The sequence below is a fragment of the Cladophialophora immunda genome (genome assembly GCF_000835495.1).
Source record: "Cladophialophora immunda strain CBS 83496 unplaced genomic scaffold supercont1.6, whole genome shotgun sequence".
In the NCBI taxonomy this organism is placed as follows: Eukaryota; Fungi; Ascomycota; class Eurotiomycetes; order Chaetothyriales; family Herpotrichiellaceae; genus Cladophialophora; species Cladophialophora immunda.
In genome coordinates, this window is record NW_015622546.1 from 3,310,658 (window position 1) to 3,330,137 (window position 19,480).

General features: G+C 52.9%; 6 protein-coding genes across 6 annotated transcripts; 3 read left to right on the forward strand and 3 right to left on the reverse strand.

Annotated features, from left to right (window-relative positions):
- Nucleotides 1–520: 520 nt before the first annotated feature.
- Nucleotides 521–2,046, reverse strand: PV07_10608 (uncharacterized protein). Its single transcript, XM_016397955.1, has 2 exons — nucleotides 944–2,046; nucleotides 521–892 (listed from the first exon to the last, which is right to left on the reverse strand). Exons 1-2 carry the CDS (start codon nucleotides 1,736–1,738, stop codon nucleotides 599–601), a joined length of 1,089 nt encoding a protein of 362 aa, XP_016245146.1. The 5' UTR covers nucleotides 1,739–2,046; the 3' UTR covers nucleotides 521–598.
- Nucleotides 2,047–2,851: 805 nt separating this feature from the next.
- PV07_10609 (uncharacterized protein) lies at nucleotides 2,852–5,547 on the forward strand. The gene is made up of 4 exons (XM_016397956.1): nucleotides 2,852–3,259; nucleotides 3,412–3,600; nucleotides 3,652–4,075; nucleotides 4,150–5,547. Exons 1-4 carry the CDS (start codon nucleotides 3,172–3,174, stop codon nucleotides 5,189–5,191), a joined length of 1,743 nt encoding a protein of 580 aa, XP_016245147.1. The 5' UTR covers nucleotides 2,852–3,171; the 3' UTR covers nucleotides 5,192–5,547.
- A 310-nt stretch (nucleotides 5,548–5,857) lies between these two features.
- On the forward strand, nucleotides 5,858–9,276 carry PV07_10610 (uncharacterized protein). The gene is made up of 3 exons (XM_016397957.1): nucleotides 5,858–5,928; nucleotides 5,984–6,712; nucleotides 6,772–9,276. The coding sequence occupies exons 2-3, from the start codon at nucleotides 6,520–6,522 to the stop codon at nucleotides 8,694–8,696; spliced, it is 2,118 nt and encodes a 705-aa protein (XP_016245148.1). The 5' UTR covers nucleotides 5,858–5,928; nucleotides 5,984–6,519; the 3' UTR covers nucleotides 8,697–9,276.
- Nucleotides 9,277–9,588: 312 nt separating this feature from the next.
- Nucleotides 9,589–11,661, reverse strand: PV07_10611 (uncharacterized protein; the record flags this gene model as incomplete). The annotated part of the gene is made up of 1 exon (XM_016397958.1): nucleotides 9,589–11,661. The coding sequence occupies one exon, from the start codon at nucleotides 11,659–11,661 to the stop codon at nucleotides 9,589–9,591; it is 2,073 nt and encodes a 690-aa protein (XP_016245149.1).
- Nucleotides 11,662–13,715: 2,054 nt separating this feature from the next.
- Nucleotides 13,716–16,512, reverse strand: PV07_10612 (uncharacterized protein). Its single transcript, XM_016397959.1, has one exon. It carries the CDS (start codon nucleotides 16,343–16,345, stop codon nucleotides 13,865–13,867), a length of 2,481 nt encoding a protein of 826 aa, XP_016245150.1. The 5' UTR covers nucleotides 16,346–16,512; the 3' UTR covers nucleotides 13,716–13,864.
- Nucleotides 16,513–16,795: 283 nt separating this feature from the next.
- PV07_10613 (uncharacterized protein) lies at nucleotides 16,796–19,399 on the forward strand (the record flags this gene model as incomplete). The annotated part of the gene is made up of 1 exon (XM_016397960.1): nucleotides 16,796–19,399. One exon carries the CDS (start codon nucleotides 16,796–16,798, stop codon nucleotides 19,397–19,399), a length of 2,604 nt encoding a protein of 867 aa, XP_016245151.1.
- Between the last annotated feature and the right edge of the window lie 81 nt (nucleotides 19,400–19,480).

Here is a 19,480-nt window from a genome sequence, read left to right on the forward strand (position 1 = left end):
CTACACCACTCGTTGCGCCAAGCAGTACCTAATTGCAGCACAGAGGTCTGTAACCGGGCCAGATGACGAATTCCGTGTCCCCAACAGGACGGTTGTACCTTTTCTTGTGCTCCCTACTTCGTCCTCCGTCGTCTTGACCGCCTCTCCCTATGACGTGGAAGATCAGTGGCTTACCAGAAAAGTAGCATCAAACCACTTGACCGGATCGCCTGTGTCCTAGGCCTCATCTTTGGATCGATGCCGCAGGTCGCACGGGACCTGCAGGACATGCATGTTGCCTATCGTCCTGTGAACCAAAGACATTGTTCGTCCCTGGCCCCTCGGAACCAACCAGCTCGATTCCCCTTTCTTCGGCACGACAAACAATAGTCGGGCTTCAATAAGGTCGCTTGCGCAAGGATTGCTGCATGAATTATAAAAATAGGAATGCACAGGTGCGATAAACACGAGCCCATCCATACAAATCGAAACACCAATCCCCGGTGATTCGTCTAGCAACGGCAAGGCACAGCGAAGGTTGGAGGAGACAAATCAACATCTGGCATCTATCTGTGGATTCAAGGCTAATTTTGGTTTCTGAATCGACTGCTAATAATACTCACAGTTTGCTCTCAGCGCCTTCTTTGGAGATTTCGACCACCAATTTGCCGAATTGGCTGCCTTTCTTCATTTCGTCGAATAAGCCGTTGAGGGCGTCCAGATCAAAGCCTTGGACGACGCGCGACACCACTGGCCTGACCGTCTTGGTTTTGATGAAGTCCACCATGTCTTTGAATTCCTTTCGGGACCCCATAGTCGATCCCTTGACCTCAATGTTCTTCAAGACGGCTTGCATGAGGAAGGGCATCTTCGGTCCTATTGTCATGCCGTAGACCGCGATCACACCACCTGGCTACAGAAGATGTTAGCATGCAACGAAGAAGAGAATTGGGACCCATCATACCTTGAGCAGCCTGGCCCCGACGGAGACGACATCCCCACCAGCACCGTCGACAATTGCGTCCAACTGCTTGTTCTCTGCCGGCAACATGGCCTGTAATTTCTTGTCCCAGCCTTGTTCCTTGTAGTTGATTCCACCCTTTGCTCCCAGAGCGACCGCCTTCCTGATCTTTTCTTCGCTGCCACTGGTGACCCAGACATTGGCGCCGGCCGCTTTGGCATACTCCAGGGCCATCAACGCCACTCCACCACCAATCCCTGTAATCAAGATGTTCTTGCCCGGCTTGAGATTCTTTTCGCCGCACTTGACCATCACTGCTCGCCATGCAGTAAGACCGGTGAGGATAAAGGCGGCCGCTTCAACTGAGGAGAGGTGCTCAGGCGCCTCTTCGAGTTCTCCTTCGTCAATGCACATGTACTCTTGAAGGGTGCCATTTGCATTCGTCTTTGTTCCTCCTAGAATCTTGTATCCGCCCTTGTCCTCTGGTCCATCAAGGCTGTCCTTCCAGCCGGTCCCGGGATTCACGACAACTCGCTTGCCTTTCCAGCTCGGATTGGCTTCACTACCAATGGCCACAACTGTGCCGCACCCATCGGCCAGGAGAGGAATGCCGAACGCTGTGCCCGGATACAAGTGTTGACGGATGAAAAGATCGCGGTGGTTCAAGGCGGCGGCGTGGATCTTGATGAGGACTTCTTTACCCTTTGGCGAAGGCTTTGGGACTTCATCCAGTGAAAGCGGGTAGTAGACCTGTCCGGGCTTGCCGTCGACCTTTGATATGGAGATTGATTTCGGCATTTTGTGGAGGACCGTCGCGGCACTGGATCTCCAAGCACTAGTCTTCAAATGTCAAGCAAGCACAAAGCCACTGGAGATATTTTATAGAGGATTCCTCCTTCCCCAGACCAGTCGTACAGCTTAGAAATCCAGATTCGGCGATATCTCGCGGTGAGTGGTAGTCGGTGTTCTACTAGCAGTATTTGACCAGCTTCACAAAATGTATCGCGAGTATCGAATTCTCATAACGCGGAGCTGTTACCGATCTCGCTCAAGATGTGGACAATGGGGGGATGACGGGGGCTCATGGGGGGATTTCCTGAGCCGTGGCCGAGTAGACCGAGGTATGAAGTCATTATCGCCGTTGTAAAGCCGTGGGCCCTATTCGGTACTTTATACGGACCAATCAGCGGCGGTCTTAATAAGAAGGTTATATCGGAACTGGAAGAACAGTTTCTCCATCGGTCATGGAGGGGCAGGCACGTGGTTTCCCCTGAACAAAGAGAAGAGAGGCACAGGGAGTAAACCCGCGCTCCCCCTACTCCCCCAATGCAACAAGGCTCGATCCATGCAAAGTGAGGATCGTGGATCATTCCCTGGATGAATATCTTTCTCCCAGCCAGGCCAGTCAGCTTGCTGCAAGCCTGTCAGCATCCTCATTCGATTCAATCTCAATCCATATTACTGTCCACACCTCCTCGCCTCCACCGGCTTCAGCTCTCTCTCGATTTTGGGGTTCAAAAAGAGGGCACGCCTGAGGAGGAACAGTTGGCTCGCCCGGTCCGCGATCGTCGTTGCTTTTCTCGTTGCTTTGGACTAGCACGCCGAGACTCCATCAACGAAGGATCACAAAGAGGCCTGACGCCAGAGAGGCGGCCCCCATGATTGGCCCATCGCACCCCGAAACAGCCCAGCGACAGCACCCAGCCACGACCAAAGGGGCTCGAGATGGGTCCTCGTCTCCCTAACAAAAACTCTTGTGTGCGCTCCCAAGCGTTGAAGGATGTTTGTTCAGTGGCCAGCACCGCGCGGAACGCACAGGCGCCCTGGGCGAACAAGACCCGATCGATGTCCTTGGCTCTGCAGAAACTGCGGCTGGATTGCTATTCCCGCCCCGGACACGCCCTTTAGCCCCCCCATGAAATCTCGTAACCGTTCAAAAATCAGAGTTTCAGCTCAACCTTGGACTGAGTCACGCAGCGGTACTGCCACATTGGCACCGACAAAGACTGATTCCCTGCCGTCAGTTGTGTTTCTTTGAACCGCATATACTTTGTTGCTGGCGCGCCCCAATACCAGGGTTCGAGCTGCCTTGAAAATCTGAGAGGGGAGGGGTACGGACTCAGTTCCCGAAGCTTCATTACTAACTCGTTCCCCCTATTTTGGGCTTGTTGCTCCTGAATGCGCCTTCGACACGACATCCCTCGCTATCCATTTTTCGATTGCCAGCCAAAATGGGCTCTTTTGGTGAGGTCACCGAGTTCGGCCACGGCTTCAAGGCTCAATTCTTATTTGATCCCAAATATAACAACTTGAATCATGGTATGCTCATCCACACCGCTTCCTTTCAGAAGAAGGTCTTCTCCTGAACGCCAAGCCCTGCTGCTAGTTCAGCCTGTCCATTACTGTCGTCTGGACATTATGGGGCCTCAGATCTCGAACGGGATAAACAGGACCTAATTGAAGATCTGTAGGTTCATTCGGTAGTTACTCACTACCTGTCCGCAATGCGCTACGAGGGTATCAGAAATTGGCCGAGGCCGCCCCAGATAAATTCCTTCGCTACCAATATATTGATCTTTTGGATAAGTCGAGGGAGCGGATAGCGAAGCTTCTCAACGTGCCCGCAGACGAGTGCGTTTTTGTGCAGAATGCTACATCCGGTAGGTGCTTCAGAACATTGGACTGGTCATCGAGCATGTCTAATGTTGCAGGTGTCAACACCGTTTTGCGCAATTTGCAGTACAAGGAGAAGGACTGCATCATCTATTTCGATACCATCTACGGGGCCGTTGAGAAGACGCTGGCTTCCATTGTCGAGACAAACCCGCAACTCCAGCTTCGCAAGGTCGGACATGGACAAGACTTTGCCTACTCACTACCTTGCACGCATTCCGAGATCCTCAATGCTCTGTCACAGACAATATCGCGAGTCTTGTACGATGGGTTGAATCCCAAGGTTTGTGTTTTTGAGACGATAGTGTCGTTGCCCGGAGTGCGGTTCCCGTTTGAAAGGATCACCAAAATGTGCAAAGAATATGGTATTCTTAGTCTGATCGATGGGGCCCACGGGGTTGGCCAGATACCCCTGAACTTGTCCCAGCTCGACGCCGACTTTTTCGTCAGCAACTGCCACAAGTAAGTGGAATCGGCATATGAGACCAGCATTCTCGCAACGGGAGGACTCTTTGCGGGTATCTGACAGGATACAGGTGGCTATTTACCCCACGAGGCTGTGCCGTTTTCCACGTGCCCAAGCGTAATCAACACCTCATTCGAACCACCTTTCCGACCTCACATGGTTTTGTGCCCCAGGCATCATCGCCGATTCGGAACCCTCTCCCACCGAGCGACAAATCAGATTTTATCAATCTATTTCAGTTTGTTGCTACTGCAGACAATACCCCTTACTATTGTGTCCCGGCAGCCCTCAACTTCCGGCAAAATTTATGCGGTGGTGAGGAAGCCATCTACAACTACATCCGGGACATCGCCCAAAGAGGGGCCGACCTCCTTGCCATGCTTCTCGGGACTGAAGTCATGGACGACTTGGATGCCGGATATGGATTGCGAACGATGGGAAGCTACGAAGCCAGTGATAAGCGCGATGGAGGACGGATTGGTTGGGCTGGCGGCATCAGGGACTGTGCCATGGCCAACGTGCTCCTGCCAATCACCATCATTGGCGCCTATTCTCGGGGAAGCCTCAGCATGGGACCTGGTGGAGCCGGAAGTGCAGGTGGGCTGTCTCCCGCTTTCCGACAGTCGTCGTACGGATTCCCCAGTGCCAGCGTTGCTTCGCAGCTTCGATCATCTTCTGCCAGCTCGGGAGGAAACCTCGGCGAACCCCGACGGTCCAATTCGCCTCTCAATTCTCCGAGTCTACATTCGGCGGGTCCGATCATCATCCAGGAAGCAGACGTAGCTACCCATGTTGCCTGGATGGAGAAGACGCTGGTGGACGAGTTTAACACGTTCGTCGCCATCTATGAATACGACGGCAAACTGTGGACTCGAATCTCGGGCCAAATCTATCTGGAACTCAAGGACTTTGAGTGGCTGGGAGGAGTGCTGAAAACACTGTGTGAACGAGTGCGCAATGGAGAGTCTCTGCGGGGGAGAGCAAGGACACCGGGGATTGAGAAGGCCGAGTTCGAGGCATTGAGCTTGAAGTCGCCTTTTGCATCGAGACAAAACACTGGTGAGGTGCTCAAGCGGTTCGATGTCACCCAGGGAGGATGGGTCGATGCATGAATGAAGGATGAGTTGTCCTGGGTTATGTGGCGTCTGGCCGGGTTGCAGCAACGAAGTATGGACCTTCACCGTCTTTATTTTATATTCCCCCTCTTTTCGAGCTACACGTGTCCCATCTGGAGTCCGGGGGAGGGCCGAGGAGATGGTCGCAACCATCAGGGCGCCAGCGGTCACGGATGTGGCCTAGTTGCGGAGAAGAGCAACGGATGATTGACGTCTTGGGGTTGTACATGTTTGTCATGGGAAATGCCTGGGTACCATAGTTTTTGCGTATGAATACTACCGCCGCGCTGATGGTCAGTGGTGGACATGGCGTCAAGGGTCGAGGCAATTCCGCCATTTCAAGTACTCGTCAGACCGGAGGCATCCTCCGTCCACGGGGCGGAGCCAGGGTTAAAAAGGGTGAAAACTTTGATGCCGCACGTGAGTGGCTCCCAGCCAATTGCCAAGCGGCTAGTGCGCGCTATTACCCCAGATTTTGGTCTGCCGAGCCCGCCGAGTCCCGCCCTCCGGCCATCTGTCAAGGCGAAAACTCTTCCTCCTACGTAATCTCAACCTCCTGTTGACAACACGTTATTCCCGGACGCGCCTCCCAGCTGCTGCGGCCCTGGTGGTCTGCTGGCCAGTTTTTCCCCCTCGTGGCGTCAATCGCCGTCATCGTTGGGACCCCTTGCGTGCCCCGAGCCATGCTAGGAGGCTTTGCCCCCTTGGATCAATCTAACAAGCACTTGCATCAAGTAAGCATTCCGTGGAAACGCCACGTATTATTCCAGCCACCTGACCTCCAGAAAGAGGGCCGAGATCCCTTTGCCTCCGGCCAACCTCAGGTCTTTGTTCTCGTTGTCTGGCCATCCGTGAATATCCCTCCCTCAACCGAACATTCATGCTTTCGGAAATCTGGCCGCCGTCCTCTTTTACCCTGGGGCCAGCAGGGGCCAAAGAAAAAAAAACAACAAAAGTCCACTAATCCGGGGCAGAATGATTCATAGCCTTCCGTTAACTGCTTAGTCGACAAGTCAAGGCTCTGCAGAGCGGTGGTACGCATTACTCACAGTTATTGCTCCGGCCTGCCAATGTCACTCGTCCATCGGAAACTGAAAAGCAGTGACACAGAATCTTCCTGCCCTTCTCCTCCCTTTCCCATGTTTCTATTACCCCCATGTTTCATAATATTTTCCTAACTGGTCCTCTTTGAACACCTTTGTTTGTTTCCCTGCATCTTTCCCTTGGATTGCTGGTGGAGTTCGCTTGGACACTTTGCGTTCTTTGGTCATCTGGTAAAATCTAGAGGAATTCTTAAGAGGGAGCACGGTGGAAAATAAGCCATCATGTTGCCTTCTGACTTTCCAGACCGTGGCCCGTGCCCAGACCACAAAATTACTACTACTACTACTCCCCAGAAACACGAAAGGCCTGAGGAACTGCTGTTATTCAAAGCACATTATCACCATCTCATCGAACCGCCCGAAGAAATGACCGCTTCCAGAAAGTTCTCCTACGCGTCAGTCAAGGAAGAAACAGGTACGTTATCACCACCACATCGGATATGGGTCCCCGCCGCTGACCACCATGGCCCAAAGATGATGGCCTCCCACAGTCATTTGGGTCGTCCCTGTCATCTCAGGATCTAGAGGAGGTGGAGTGGATTGCATGGCCCTGCAGTCAGTGGTGTAAGACCAAGGGGTTGTGCTCGTATCATTTCAGTGGCTCCCACGAGGATCATGTCAGAACCAGGCTGGAAGGATATGCTCGCAGCAATCCACGAAAGCTGGAAAAGATCCTCGATGAGCTGGAGAAGCGGAGAGCGGCGCAGAAGTTGTTCAACCTCCCCTTCGCCAAAGAGATTACTCGCGTCCACCCGCGTCCGGCCGATTTCAGTCTCGAGGTATGGCGAGAGAAAGTCAGAGATTCCATTCGCCTGACCGACGAGTTCGATCGCACAGGAGCAGACACGGCAATTGTCGACGACTCGGACGAGACTCTGTCGCAGGATTCGAGCTTTTCACGCAACGAGGGCGTTCCGTTTCTGGAGGCTATGCCGGAGGAAATTCTGGAGCTCATCCTCTCTTATGTGACGGTTGATCACACGGCAGATCCCTATGCTCGCCCTCATGTCGATCTGGCGAGTTGTTCACTCGTGTCCAAGACCATCCAGGCGGCTGCCGTGCGGGTCTTGTACCGACACGTCTCGATCCCACAGTCGAGGGCCTTCGCCAAATTGATGCGAAGTCTCAAGACCACCCCCCAGCTCGGAGAATTGGTGCAGTGGCTGGACTTTTCCCATTACTCCAACATGGGCTTTGGCAGCGCACGCAGCACTCGCAACCAGACTCCCTTCCTGAAGCCCGAGACGCTCAACGCATGCCTGGATGTCATGCCGAACTTGCGGGCCTTCTTGGTCCACGAGCATGTCGATGAGGAACTCGACATCAACATCATCTCCAAGGTGTTCAACATGCCCCTGATGCAGGCGCTGGACTTCTGCGCCTGCTCTTCTCGGCCCTTTGCCGAGGCCTTCACCGCCGTCACGACGCAACTTTCCACTCCACTCCAAAGCCTGCAACGCCTGTCGCTACACGAATGCACCACGCTGCAAGAGCCCGTTTTCGAATCGCTCCTCCCGCTGCTGACGAACCTGACGCATCTGGACGTCGCGCATACCCTCATCAACGACAAGGCACTGCTGTCCATCCCGCCGACCGCCAGAATCACGCACTTGAACATCGAACGCTGCACGCGTCTGACAGGTTCGGGCGTGGTCAAATTCCTCACCACCCATCCCGCCGTCAGGGGCAACGTCGTCTACCTGAACCTCGCGGCCGACGCGTCGCGGCACAGACTGCTCGCCGAAGACGAGGTCACCAGACTGCTGGAATCTTTGCCCTCGAGTCTCCGATCCCTCAATTTGGGTGGGGCAAAGGTCAATTCCACGCACATTCCGGTGCTCCGGAGTCTCGCCACGCATCTCGAGGAACTCGGTCTGCGTGGCGCGGACCTCAGCCTCGGCAGCGATATCATGCGCCTCTTCAAATCTTCACCCTCCGCTCCCTCCGAAGCGGAGGATCACGTCACGCACAACGATTCTGTCGCCACCGCAAACGATGACTCATCGCCCACTTCGGCGCCGTCTCCCCAGCACAGCACACTGCGCTACCTCGACCTCACGTCGGTCCGCTCCGTCACACAACTTTCTCTGTCCTACTCGCCGTCCTCGCTCACGGACAGAGACACCCTGCCGCTCGAGGTCATCGAACTCGGCGGCGACGTGCTGCAGGAGATCAAGCGACGCACCGCGCACGCGAGGAACCGCGGGAAACTGGAGTGGGTTGTCAAGGAGCTCGGCCGCCGAGGGTGGTACGTGCGCCAGCCTCTGCCCGGGACGGGCGTCGACAACGGCGCGCGGGCGTGGAAGATGGGTGCGCGCTGGTGGGGGATGAGGAAGATCCCGATGGTCGAGCAAGATGTCGGTGGCATGTACGGGTATTTCATGTTCAAGAGGTCGTGACGGGCGAAATCGACCACCCTCAACTCTTGATCTTGATTGCCTTTTCTCTTTTTGCTTTTCAGGGTTTCCATAGCGTCTTTGGCATTTCTCGATGGCGTTTGCTTGGTTTTGGGTTTTGGGTTTTGTTGGGTGTTCGGTTCATATGGCATGGTGCATGGTGTATGGTGCATGGGTCGTGGTCATACGAGGCGTTGGACCTTGGTTTTTACCACGAGACACGACATGGCATGGCATGACATGACTACGATGCGAAATGAAATGATTGCGCGCGATGTGCACAACACAGCACAGCACAGCACAACACACAAATACGGCAAAACTTGAGCGATGGAGTCTGGGTTGTTGCCGGCAATATGTCCTAGGATGCGATTACGATTATATACTCCTCTACTATACTATACTGTCACGGTCACGGTCATGGTCATGGTCATGGTCACGGGTTTACTCACGCAGGCGGTCCTAGTTCCAAGGGAGCGAGCGTATCGGGCTTGGGGGCGGCATAGTGTAATATTATATAGTGGAAATCGGAAACATGGAAATAAGGAGAGATTAGCAATATACATTGGATTCCTCTGGTCGAAGCACTTTAATCAGATCATGGTGAAAGAGGTCGTACCTAACTAAGTACACGTGGTGGAATTGTTCTGTGGATTCGAATAGCATGAGGGCACCTTTTGCTTGGTTGGGACGGATGAATGCCAGTCACTTATACTCTTCTGCGCTTTTATCTCCCTACTCGGATCATCATCAGTGCTACACTCGTGCCTCCATGCTCGGGCATACCACGGGATGTCCTCAGTACAAGAGAGACTGGACATTATATAAGTCGTATGGAAGAGTTGTCTCTGTGAAGGCAAAAGGCAAATGTGCCCTGTGATGCCCACATTCTTCCTCATCCTATCTGCACGGTCACAGTTTCCCATTGGGATAGAAAGTCGTCCAGTCTCAGCCGCTCCAGGTATGTGAGCGACAGAACCGCCGACAGTCTGATTGTTCCTACACGCTCAAACGGCTGGTCGAGTCCGTTCAATGCCGCCACCACCAGCAGGGGTGCGGAGCGATCCAGGTCATGTCCTTTCGACCGGTCGACAAAGTCCAAAGCAAGAACCGTCCCGCACGTCTCAAGGCGTCTTAACTCGTCGTCTGAGCACAGTTCAGTGTCAATGGGCACCGATCTCTCCGTCAAGCCGGAAACGAAGTTCGCCCTTACGCGCTGAGTAGACGATGGACTGAAAATGAGGTTGCGAAGCTGACAGCCTCGACTCCTGACGCACAGAACTCGGGGCATCTCGTCGATTATAGCCTCCGCTAACATGGAAAGGTCGTTCAAGCGCCCCAATTTCCCGGTGTCGCATTCCTGCACTGACACCTCCACGTCGTTCGACCAAGAGCCCTCCGAGGCATGTTGGGCTGGGGAAATTGGGATGACCTTGCCGCCGCTCCATCCTATCCAGGACCAACTCGGAAAGCAGTGTTGTCGGCTATCGGTTTGACGCCTTGTCCACAGAAGTGAGAGAGCAAACAGTGCATCAGGCGCGAGCCGGTCTTCCCTCCATCTTTTGCCAGGCGGGATAGGCATGCCAAATATATGTTGTAGACGGGTCCGCCCTCCAAGCAACAACGGCTCTTCGAGAAGGCCGAGAACAGCGTTCAACCTGTCAGACTCGTACGTTAAGCTTCTTCTTGACACTTGGGAGATGTGTTCCCAGGCTCTGTCAAACTCGTCCAACTCGTGTTTAGTACCGCCGAAGTAGGCGACCGTCGGCTCAACAAAGAACTCCTCAAGCGAGCCATGAGCAGCGATGGTCTCGCATGTCGACGATGTACCGCATTTGAAATACAATTGTTGGTGGGTGAAGTACAGTCGTCGCCTAGATGAGACTTCTTCCTGGTATGTCCATGCTCTGGTTATGTATTTTGAGCGATTCCTCGCCGACTCTAGCGTGCCCATGGTGGAAACCAACCGACAGCCTCCAACTTCAAGACAAGGCTGCACATCACGACGGGCAGTGCTGATGCCTGGGAGACCGTCGTCTGCACTGTTCCCATGTAGAGCAATGATGGTCAACTGAGCCGCTCGGTAAAGCGAGGCCATGTTCTTCAGTTCGCGGTGAAACTCATGCTTGTTATTCCGTCGAATGCAAAGCCGGTCAACCCACAGGTATCGAAAGTTGAGAGCTTTGGTGATAGTGATGGCATCTTCAAGCACCCGTGGTAATGAAGGTAGATCATCGTTTGTTTCCTGCATCTCACTCGGACACGAAGAGGTTAACGCTGAGCCCCAGACATAGCTAAGAGCGGTGTAATCAACACTACCGTGATTACGGACAAGCCTCCTGTCGTGACAGTCAAACAACCACCGCGGATAAGCAGTAGCATTGGCATAAGGTCTTGAACATTGGGGGTGAAGTCTCCTGCAGGTCGCTATCCAACTGCTTACAGCTTCAAGGTTGATAGAGTTGGCGTCTATCTTGCAGCCTTCTAATCGGGTAGGGGCAACGCTCCGGTTTATGGGTAATATGAGACCAGCATCTCGCAAGAGACAGGTGGAATCGCAGATGAATTGACGCTTTTCGAGATTCTCGTGCCGATTCAGGAACTTTGCCAACGGCAATTCTCGATCTGTACCGACAACCCCAAAGACCACGTCTGGGTGCGGACAGTCAAGTGTCGGAACACCACGGCGGGTATACAGATGATATGCCATCAAAAAGGTCAGAATGGGTTTCGGCCTCTGAGGGCTGTTGTTTGAGATTCGGTCCAGGAATCGACACAGGGGACATGACTCTTCATAATTCTTCGGAAGTTTGATCACAGTGACGGGCGTGGTGTGTCCTTGGGCAGGGAAAAACACTCTTTCCAGCCGCAATGAAGCACACTTCCGGCAAAAGTCCTGAGACTCTCCCCAATTTCCGTAAGGCTGAGAGGTGAGGCTCTGGCAGTTGATGACCCTCCCATCCGCCATGATCGCCACAGGCGAGGAGATAGTAGTATACACTCACATTAAATATTGTCACGCAACGCAGGAGGGGTGTCTCTGGAGTGTCCCGCATATATCAACTCTTCAAGGCAGATATCCAAGTGAGTTTGTGCATTCGGCGGCCCCCTCCCTCTAATCAGTTTCAAAGGCAGCGTGGCGCAGCGCCAGACCACCTCCCACCCCAATCCTAGCGAGGCCTTTGGGAGGTGGAGAGGGCCCAATAGCAACGAGGTGAGGAACTTGTACGGGCGCGGTAGAAGGACTGGCATTCCACATGGCGGTTTTGAGAGAACTTGTTATCGGGCCAACCCTGCCAGCGCAAGGCGATTGGTGTCGAGCGCATTGCATACTTGGCGGCTCGTGGGAGAATATGAGTGGAAGAAGCTGCAACACCGGGCGTCGCTCGTTGGGCCTGGACCAAACTCAACTTCCTCGTTTCGATGCAGGTGCGAGGTGGTTCTGGTTAGGGAGGTGACCACTTGGTGAAGCCCTTTAACCAGGCTTTAAACTGAGGCCACCAGTCTTACACTGACCAAGTTCGACAAAAATAGAGAGCGGCTCGATCGATGGGGAGGAGACAAGTTTGGGCATTGTTGGCACCAGAGTCATCTTATTCTTCGTGTTATACAGCCATGCGGGGTGTTCTGACCATGCACTCGCTCAAGACATCAACCCCCGCGCTCTCAGCCTGCCGATTGTGCATCGACCGTGCTCGCCCCCTTCCTGCAGCTAAGTCTGTGATGTACAAAATCGTCGACAGCGGCCCACCCAGTCTATTCCGCGCTATGCTGAAATCCTTCCTCTTTAGACCGCACCCGAGGTATTGAGCTGCCTACCACTGCTTTGAAAGAACGGGCGGCGACCTTGCGTCCGTGTTCTTGCGAACATGTGTTTGTACAATCCGAGGGAGTCCTGCATATGTCCACGCTCTAAACCTGAGCGGGGCCAGGCCCCCCCTAAACACCGTGCCGACCTCCTCTTATGAACTCCCCTTGAGCATTGTACACACGATGTGGCAGAGGTCATCAGAAAGTTGTCCTGTCAGAATGGTTGGCGCTCTCAAGTCTTCTTCTTCGGTCCCGAGATCAATGGGTATAAGCGGCCTAGATGGTGGTTTATCGTGGATTTGCCTTTCGGTGGGGTTTTCTGGCAGCGCATGGATCAGTCAATGCACGATTGTATTGAAGTGGTCGTAAACCAATCCGAGGGTGCAACATGCGCAACGTACGGGTGCATCCATGCAGTCTCTCAATGCTTTCTCAAGGTGTCCGCAACCTCCAGAGGCTGCGCCCGCGGCCCAACAGTCTGTAAAGAATCACATCAGTATGCTTTGCGTGTGTTATAAAACTTCTCCGGCCCTTTGCACAGAATCCGTGGCGGCACAATGCATTTTGCGCACAGTCTCGCTCTATCGTCCCAGCTCTTGTACCTGTGGGATTCTAGTATCTTCTAGAATATCTCGAGCTCCCTTCACTTCCTTGGGCACGAGGTAGAGACGTACTCAACATTGCAGTCATGGGTCCTAGACACGGATTCGGCTCCTGTTTGTCCGGATGTCTGATCTTTAACCGCGAGACGGTCTGTAGGCGGACTGGGTTGATTGCTGTCGAGGAGCCACGGGGAGGCATCCTGTCTGAGATTTGGTAGAGTATATATCGGGAACAGGAGTCGAGAGCGTAAGGATGGGCAGATGGTCAGCGGAGGCAGGGAAGCTCCACGGCTTTGGGGAGATGGACAATATTTGCGACGTGCCCCTGGAAGCACCCTCTATGGGGTGAAAGTACGCGCTTGTTGAGGATTTGAGGAGGCACAAGGATCTGGAGCTGTGACCAGTAACTCAAAGCTGTCGAGACAGAAAGCTGCAGATGAAGGAAAACTGTTCTGGCGCATTGAGCAAAAGTGGAATTTGCGGCAAAACCTCGGCGACGAGGCTGCAGCCTTTCGCGTTCGAGACTCAAAGGCAGACAGACAAGGCTGCGATGTAGATAGACCCCTTGACGAGATGCCTTGATATTTCAGTCGAATACATAACAATTCAAGCCAAAAGAAGATCTTCGGTGTTAATGGTATCTTGAAATAAATCTACAGGTTATATGTAGACCATTTCTGAAGCCAGGCTACTCAAGAGGTAGAGTAGGGCCCCGAGAGCCAACAGGCGATATAGGAACTCCTCTCTCACCGACCTTAATCATCGGAAAATATCGTCAAATGTCATCTTTCCGATTCGAGTACCATCATTGCTCGATATGGTAGCTTGACCTCCAGGGGCCATGTTGTTATGATTATTGAAAACAGGACCCATGTACCCATCCGACAGCATCAAGCGGTCCGGATCATTGCAAAAGGCTTCGAAGGTGGTGTCATCCGCAAACCCAAAGTCCTTGAGCCCTTGGGTCCTGTCAACAGTCCATTGTGTTGTATCCAGTTGAGCCATCTCGTGGAATAAGGCATCGATCTCGTCTCCGTTAAAGCTCGGAGACGTCGCCAACCCCGAGATGTTGGCTTTTTTCGTCGTGAAATTCGGACCAACGCTAGCCTCATAATTCTCCTCGGGCAGGTCGATACTCATAGCACTATAATCCACGGATGTCGCTTCATTCGGCTGTGACTCCTCTAGTACACCTGCATATTGAGGTATGTCCTGGTATTGAAAGAGGATCGGCTCCCTTGCGCCAGCTCCTACTGCTCCTTGATTTCTGCGAATGCTTGGAACGGGCGCAAAATTGGTGTATGTTGGTGGCGTCTGCAGGGTACTGTTGGATGGCAACACTGGAGCTCCATCATAACGGCCTTTGGACGAAATCCGCATACCACCATCGTTGGAAGATTTCGCTCCCGGCCAAATCAAGGACAACCTTGACCGAATCTGGTCCAACCTTTCCTGCCACAAATCATGACTGCCCAGGGACGATGAGGCCGTGTTGGTTTGTGCATTGATCAGATGGCAAAGTGGGATCAGCATGGATGGAACGCCACATTTGTCGAAGAGATTCCACGAATGTTCAAATAATTCCAGGTTCTCAATGAATTTCCATTTGAGGCCCGGCTGAACTCCAACGTTTGATTGAGAGCTAATCGTTTGAATTGCAAAATGACACGCCTGCAGAATCATTTGATGTGGTGGGCGTCGTATTACGTCCGAGACTGTGAAAGGGTACTCCCCGCTCAGCGAACCCAGTGATGATGTGACGTGCTGACTTATTGGCATTCCGCTGGTCATCTGAGAGGCTTTGGTGCAAAAGGCATCACTGGCAACCATACAGAGCTCCGTCAATCGGTTGAAGCAACTGATCACAAAAGCTGGTTCTCTGGACTCGGCGCCATCATTACCAGCTGCTGCCTTCCACGGTTCCCACTCTTCGTGTCCGTCTTCCTCGAGAAGCTGAGTAGGATCCAAATGACCACTCCGAAGATGTGACGGCCTCTTTACACAGACTGCAATGAGGGTATCCAAGATAAAACAGCCTTGTAGAACTGCCTGCCAACCCTTCTCCTTCCGACGAGGGGCTTCATGTCCAGATGCCGATGTGCCTTCGTGTCCAGTAGCGCCAGAATCTGAATATGGACCGATGAGATTCTTGGACAAGACCGATTCCGGCTCCATTGAGATCAGCAAAGCTCGTATAGCAGAGCCCACTAGCATCCAGGCGGAGGTCCAGTCGCCAATTCCAATATCAAGGAGAACCAGTAACAACAAAGCCTGAACATGACCAATCGAGAAAGGGCCACTCTCGGATGGTATCATCTTCCTCGCTAAAGAGCGCATTTCGGTGACGGTTTGTCCAGGTATCGCATCAGGCGCCGACCAAAGGTGGCCGGTCTGTTGGTGGGTGTAGGCACAAACGGCCCACATACAGGCAAGATCGGCAGTGTCGAGACGATGCCCTTTCTGAAGCCTGGTATGCTCGTAGAACTTTCGTAAGGTAGAAGGCCTGTCCAAGATGGGAAACCAACAGTGGGTGAAGGTGAAATACTGATCTAAAAGTCCCGCGGCTGAAGATGGAAGAGGCACTTCTTCCGGGTTCGTAGTGCTGGGTCTGTTCTGAAGCAGAGGCTCTCCAAAGCCAGGTCCAAGATCGCGTATATTGAGACTGCTCACAGGCTCGTTACTTCCTGACGTCTCAATGACCTTAAAATCTGGCGCGAGTACAGCTCTATCATTTCGAGTATCGCTCAGAGGCTGTGCTGCTTCGTTGTCGTCTTCGCAGTCGCGCTTACGCTTTTGGTGGATTGTAGGGCCATGCTCGAGGCGAGAGAGGAGCTTTTCCAGGTCTGCAAGCACATTGGATTCTTTCCATGCTGTGTGAAGATCGTCACCAATCTTCTGATGATTCCATATCTGTAGCAACTCTTCCTCATTCTGGTCGACTACACGCCGTACCGTATCATCTAGCCCATCCACTTTCTGTAACATAACAGCCCATAGTTTCTCCAGGCCACGGACATATCCCTCTGGTAGTCCTCTCTTTTTGTTCCCGGCGACATATAAGCACGGTTGTCCAGCATTGATACAATTTGTGCATTCTGGTTGCTTCGCATCGCACTTATCTTTGCGGGCTCGACAGCGGGTGCAGGCGCGTGAAACACGGGCTCGTGATCGCTTTGAAGCGTCCTCTTCGTCGCTCGTCCGGGTCCGTCGTCTCTCCGCGTCCGTGCTACGTGAAGCCATCACAAGGAGGTAGATGTGCGACAGCCATGTTCAAAGGGGCGTATGTTCTGTGGGAAGAGGTGAGTCGAACACATCAGGATCGGGGAATGCTTTCTCATAGGAGCGTCGTCGCAGATTCCATCCTGGTCTGTGTCTGGTCTGTTGAACGTCTCGGTGGTTGCCCAGACTGATGTCGATCGGATGAAGCACCTGCTCGCTGTCTGCGGGGCGGGAAAGCTGCGCCTCACCAGCCCACTAAAGCAACATCTTCCCACCCACCAAACTCCAACTGTACCTAGGTACACAAGAGGCGCACCGACCGATTTCTCTACTCTCACGTCTCCCTAACCCTGTGGTCATTTGACGTAGCACTGCTTTGCTTCTTCCAAAACGACTACCAACATGACCATTGAGGTCCCAGAAGTACACGCTCAGGCGAAACACTTTCCACACGAGATTGAGGAAAGATGAATGGTCACTATGGACTCCCAGAGCAGATCTAGTCAAGTTGCAGGGGATGGGCTCAACGGAGCTTCACGCCACAGTCGGCCTCGACCTCCAGTGTCTGGCACAGCCTCGCCGCGTTCGGCCACCAGTCGAACATCATCAGCCCAGCAGCTGCACGACGCTGTTCAGGACGAGTATACCTCGCAAGACACTCCAAATCGCTATGTGAAGACACCAGTCCCAGATGGCTCAACCTCTGGGCGCCTCTTTCACCCTGAAGCATCTCTTGTCCTGGTTGGAATCAGGGCGTCTGGAAAGCGATCCCTGGGTCTCATTGCTGCCACTGCTCTTGGACGGCGCTTCGTCACCGAAGACCATTATTTCCAGACTCTCAACGGTCTTTCGAGACAAGACTATCTCAAAATCCACGGCAGTGAGCAATTCCATCGGCAAGATATTGAGACTTCCAAGCGAATGCTGGAGGACAACAAGTACCGATGCGTCATCGACTGCGGTCTCGGAAGCCTCACAAGCGGACTTCAAGAATACTTGAGACTCTTCAGCCGGACAAATCCGGTGGTGTTCGTGCTCAGAGACATGGACCAGATCAAAGCAATTCTCAACCTGGACGATCGAGCTGCAAAGTTGCTTGAACAGGGTAATTTCACACATCGAAAATGCTCCAATTTCGAATTCTATAATCTGGAAGATGATTCTATGCACGGCTCTGCTGATACAGAAATGGCAGACCGCGCATCTCCAAACTACTCCTTTAAACTCAGAAGTGCTCAGGCCGATTTTTCGTCTTTTGTTCGATTTATTACTGGTTGTTCCTTGACTGAACCGACCTTGCTATCTCCGTTCTCTCTGGATGGCCCCGTCGAATTGCGGTCGTACACTCACGCACTGCTCATAAGGGCTTCAGACTTTGCCGACGGGCGAGTGGATTTTGGCGCTCTTGAAGCTGCTGGCGACGTCTTGGAGATTTATGTTGACCAGTGGCAGTCGAATACGACCAGAGTGCTGAGCAAGATGGTGGCAACTGCTCGGAGAACGTTGGCCGTACCTATTCTCATGTCAGCCAGTCGCGGACTATCTGAATCCCAGACGATGGAGACTTATATGGCGGTCCTATTGCAAGGACTTCGACTCGGAGTGCAGTTCATCTCCGTTGATCTTGACCTAGACACCAGCCAGATTGACCGTCTCAGAGCCGTCAAAGGCTATACTAAACTGATTGGCAACTATACCAACTATGTCTCAAAGGAGAATGGCTGGAAGGACATAAAACTGCGAAATTCGTACAACAGAGCACTTGATCTCAAGTTTGATATGGTCCGTCTTCTCAATGTTCCCACGTCTCGCCAGGAGAATGACGCAGCGATATGGTTCGCCGAACAACTGAAAGACGTTCCCGGACCTCGACTTATTGCAATAATATACAATGTCGGATTCCTGGGTCGGACATCCCAGATAATGAACCCTGTGTTGACAACGGTTACTCATCCCAGTCTCCCCGAGGGCAAAACAGGTCGTGAATATAGCTTCCGGCCTCTACTATCCTCCAGGCAGATCGTCAGCGCTCTTTTTGACAGTTACGTCTTCGATTCTCTCCAATTCTATATCGTCGGAGCCAACGTCTCGGCATCTTTGTCACCGGCAATGCACAATGCTGCTTACAACCTCCTTGGCCTGAAACACCGCTATAGCACGAAACCCATCAACACCTGGGAGGATATTGAAATTCTTGCGCGGGATGACGCTTTAGGGGGTTTAAGTGTGGTACAACCATACAAGGTCAAGCTGGTTCCTCATATGCATTCGCTTAGCGGAAACGCCAAAGCTATTGGGGCCGTCAACACACTGATTCCTCTGCGGCAACAAGCTGCAGGCCTCACCCCATCACTAGACATACAAGCCCAGCTGAGGAATCGTGCAGGGAAAATCATCGGCTGGTTCGGGGACAACACTGATTTCATAGGCATAATGAACTGTGTCAGCCGAAGCCTATCTCCACGCAATGCAATCCAGCCGAAGACTACCAGCCTCGTGATTGGTGCTGGAGGTATGGCGAGAGCTGCGGTATATGCCATGCTGCAGATAGGCTGCAAACACATATTTGTATACAACAGAACTGTCTCAAATACCCGAGCTCTCGCCCGGCACTTCAATGACTGGGCTCGGTCTCAGACAAACGGGCTCGTATCAGCGAATGTCCAAGAACCAGTCAAAGTCATTGAACGTACTAGCGACCCTTGGCCTCCAGAGTTTGCGCCTCCGACTATCGTGGTGTCATGTGTTACTCACGAGCTGCTAGATGGGAATCCAGGCGCAGATTTTGAGATGCCAGAGCAGTGGATGCAATCACCAAGTGGTGGTGTTGTCGTTGAAATGGCATACATGACCAAGGAGACACCACTGATCAGGCAGATCAAGAGATTTCGAGCGTCAACGCAAAGACCCTGGGTTCTGATTGATGGTATCGAAGCCCTGATCGAGCAAGCTGTCGGTCAATTCGAATCAATGACTGGAAGGAAAGCGCCTAAGCGCTGCATGGCAGAGGCCGCCCATGCGTCAATTCAGAAGAACACGTCCTATCTGATCGACGGGGAGGAGTTTTTCACATAGACAACAAATTGGTCAGGGTTTTCGTCACCAAACCCGCCCGATGGAAATCTATTCAGACATAAGTACAAGTTGCGGTATGTT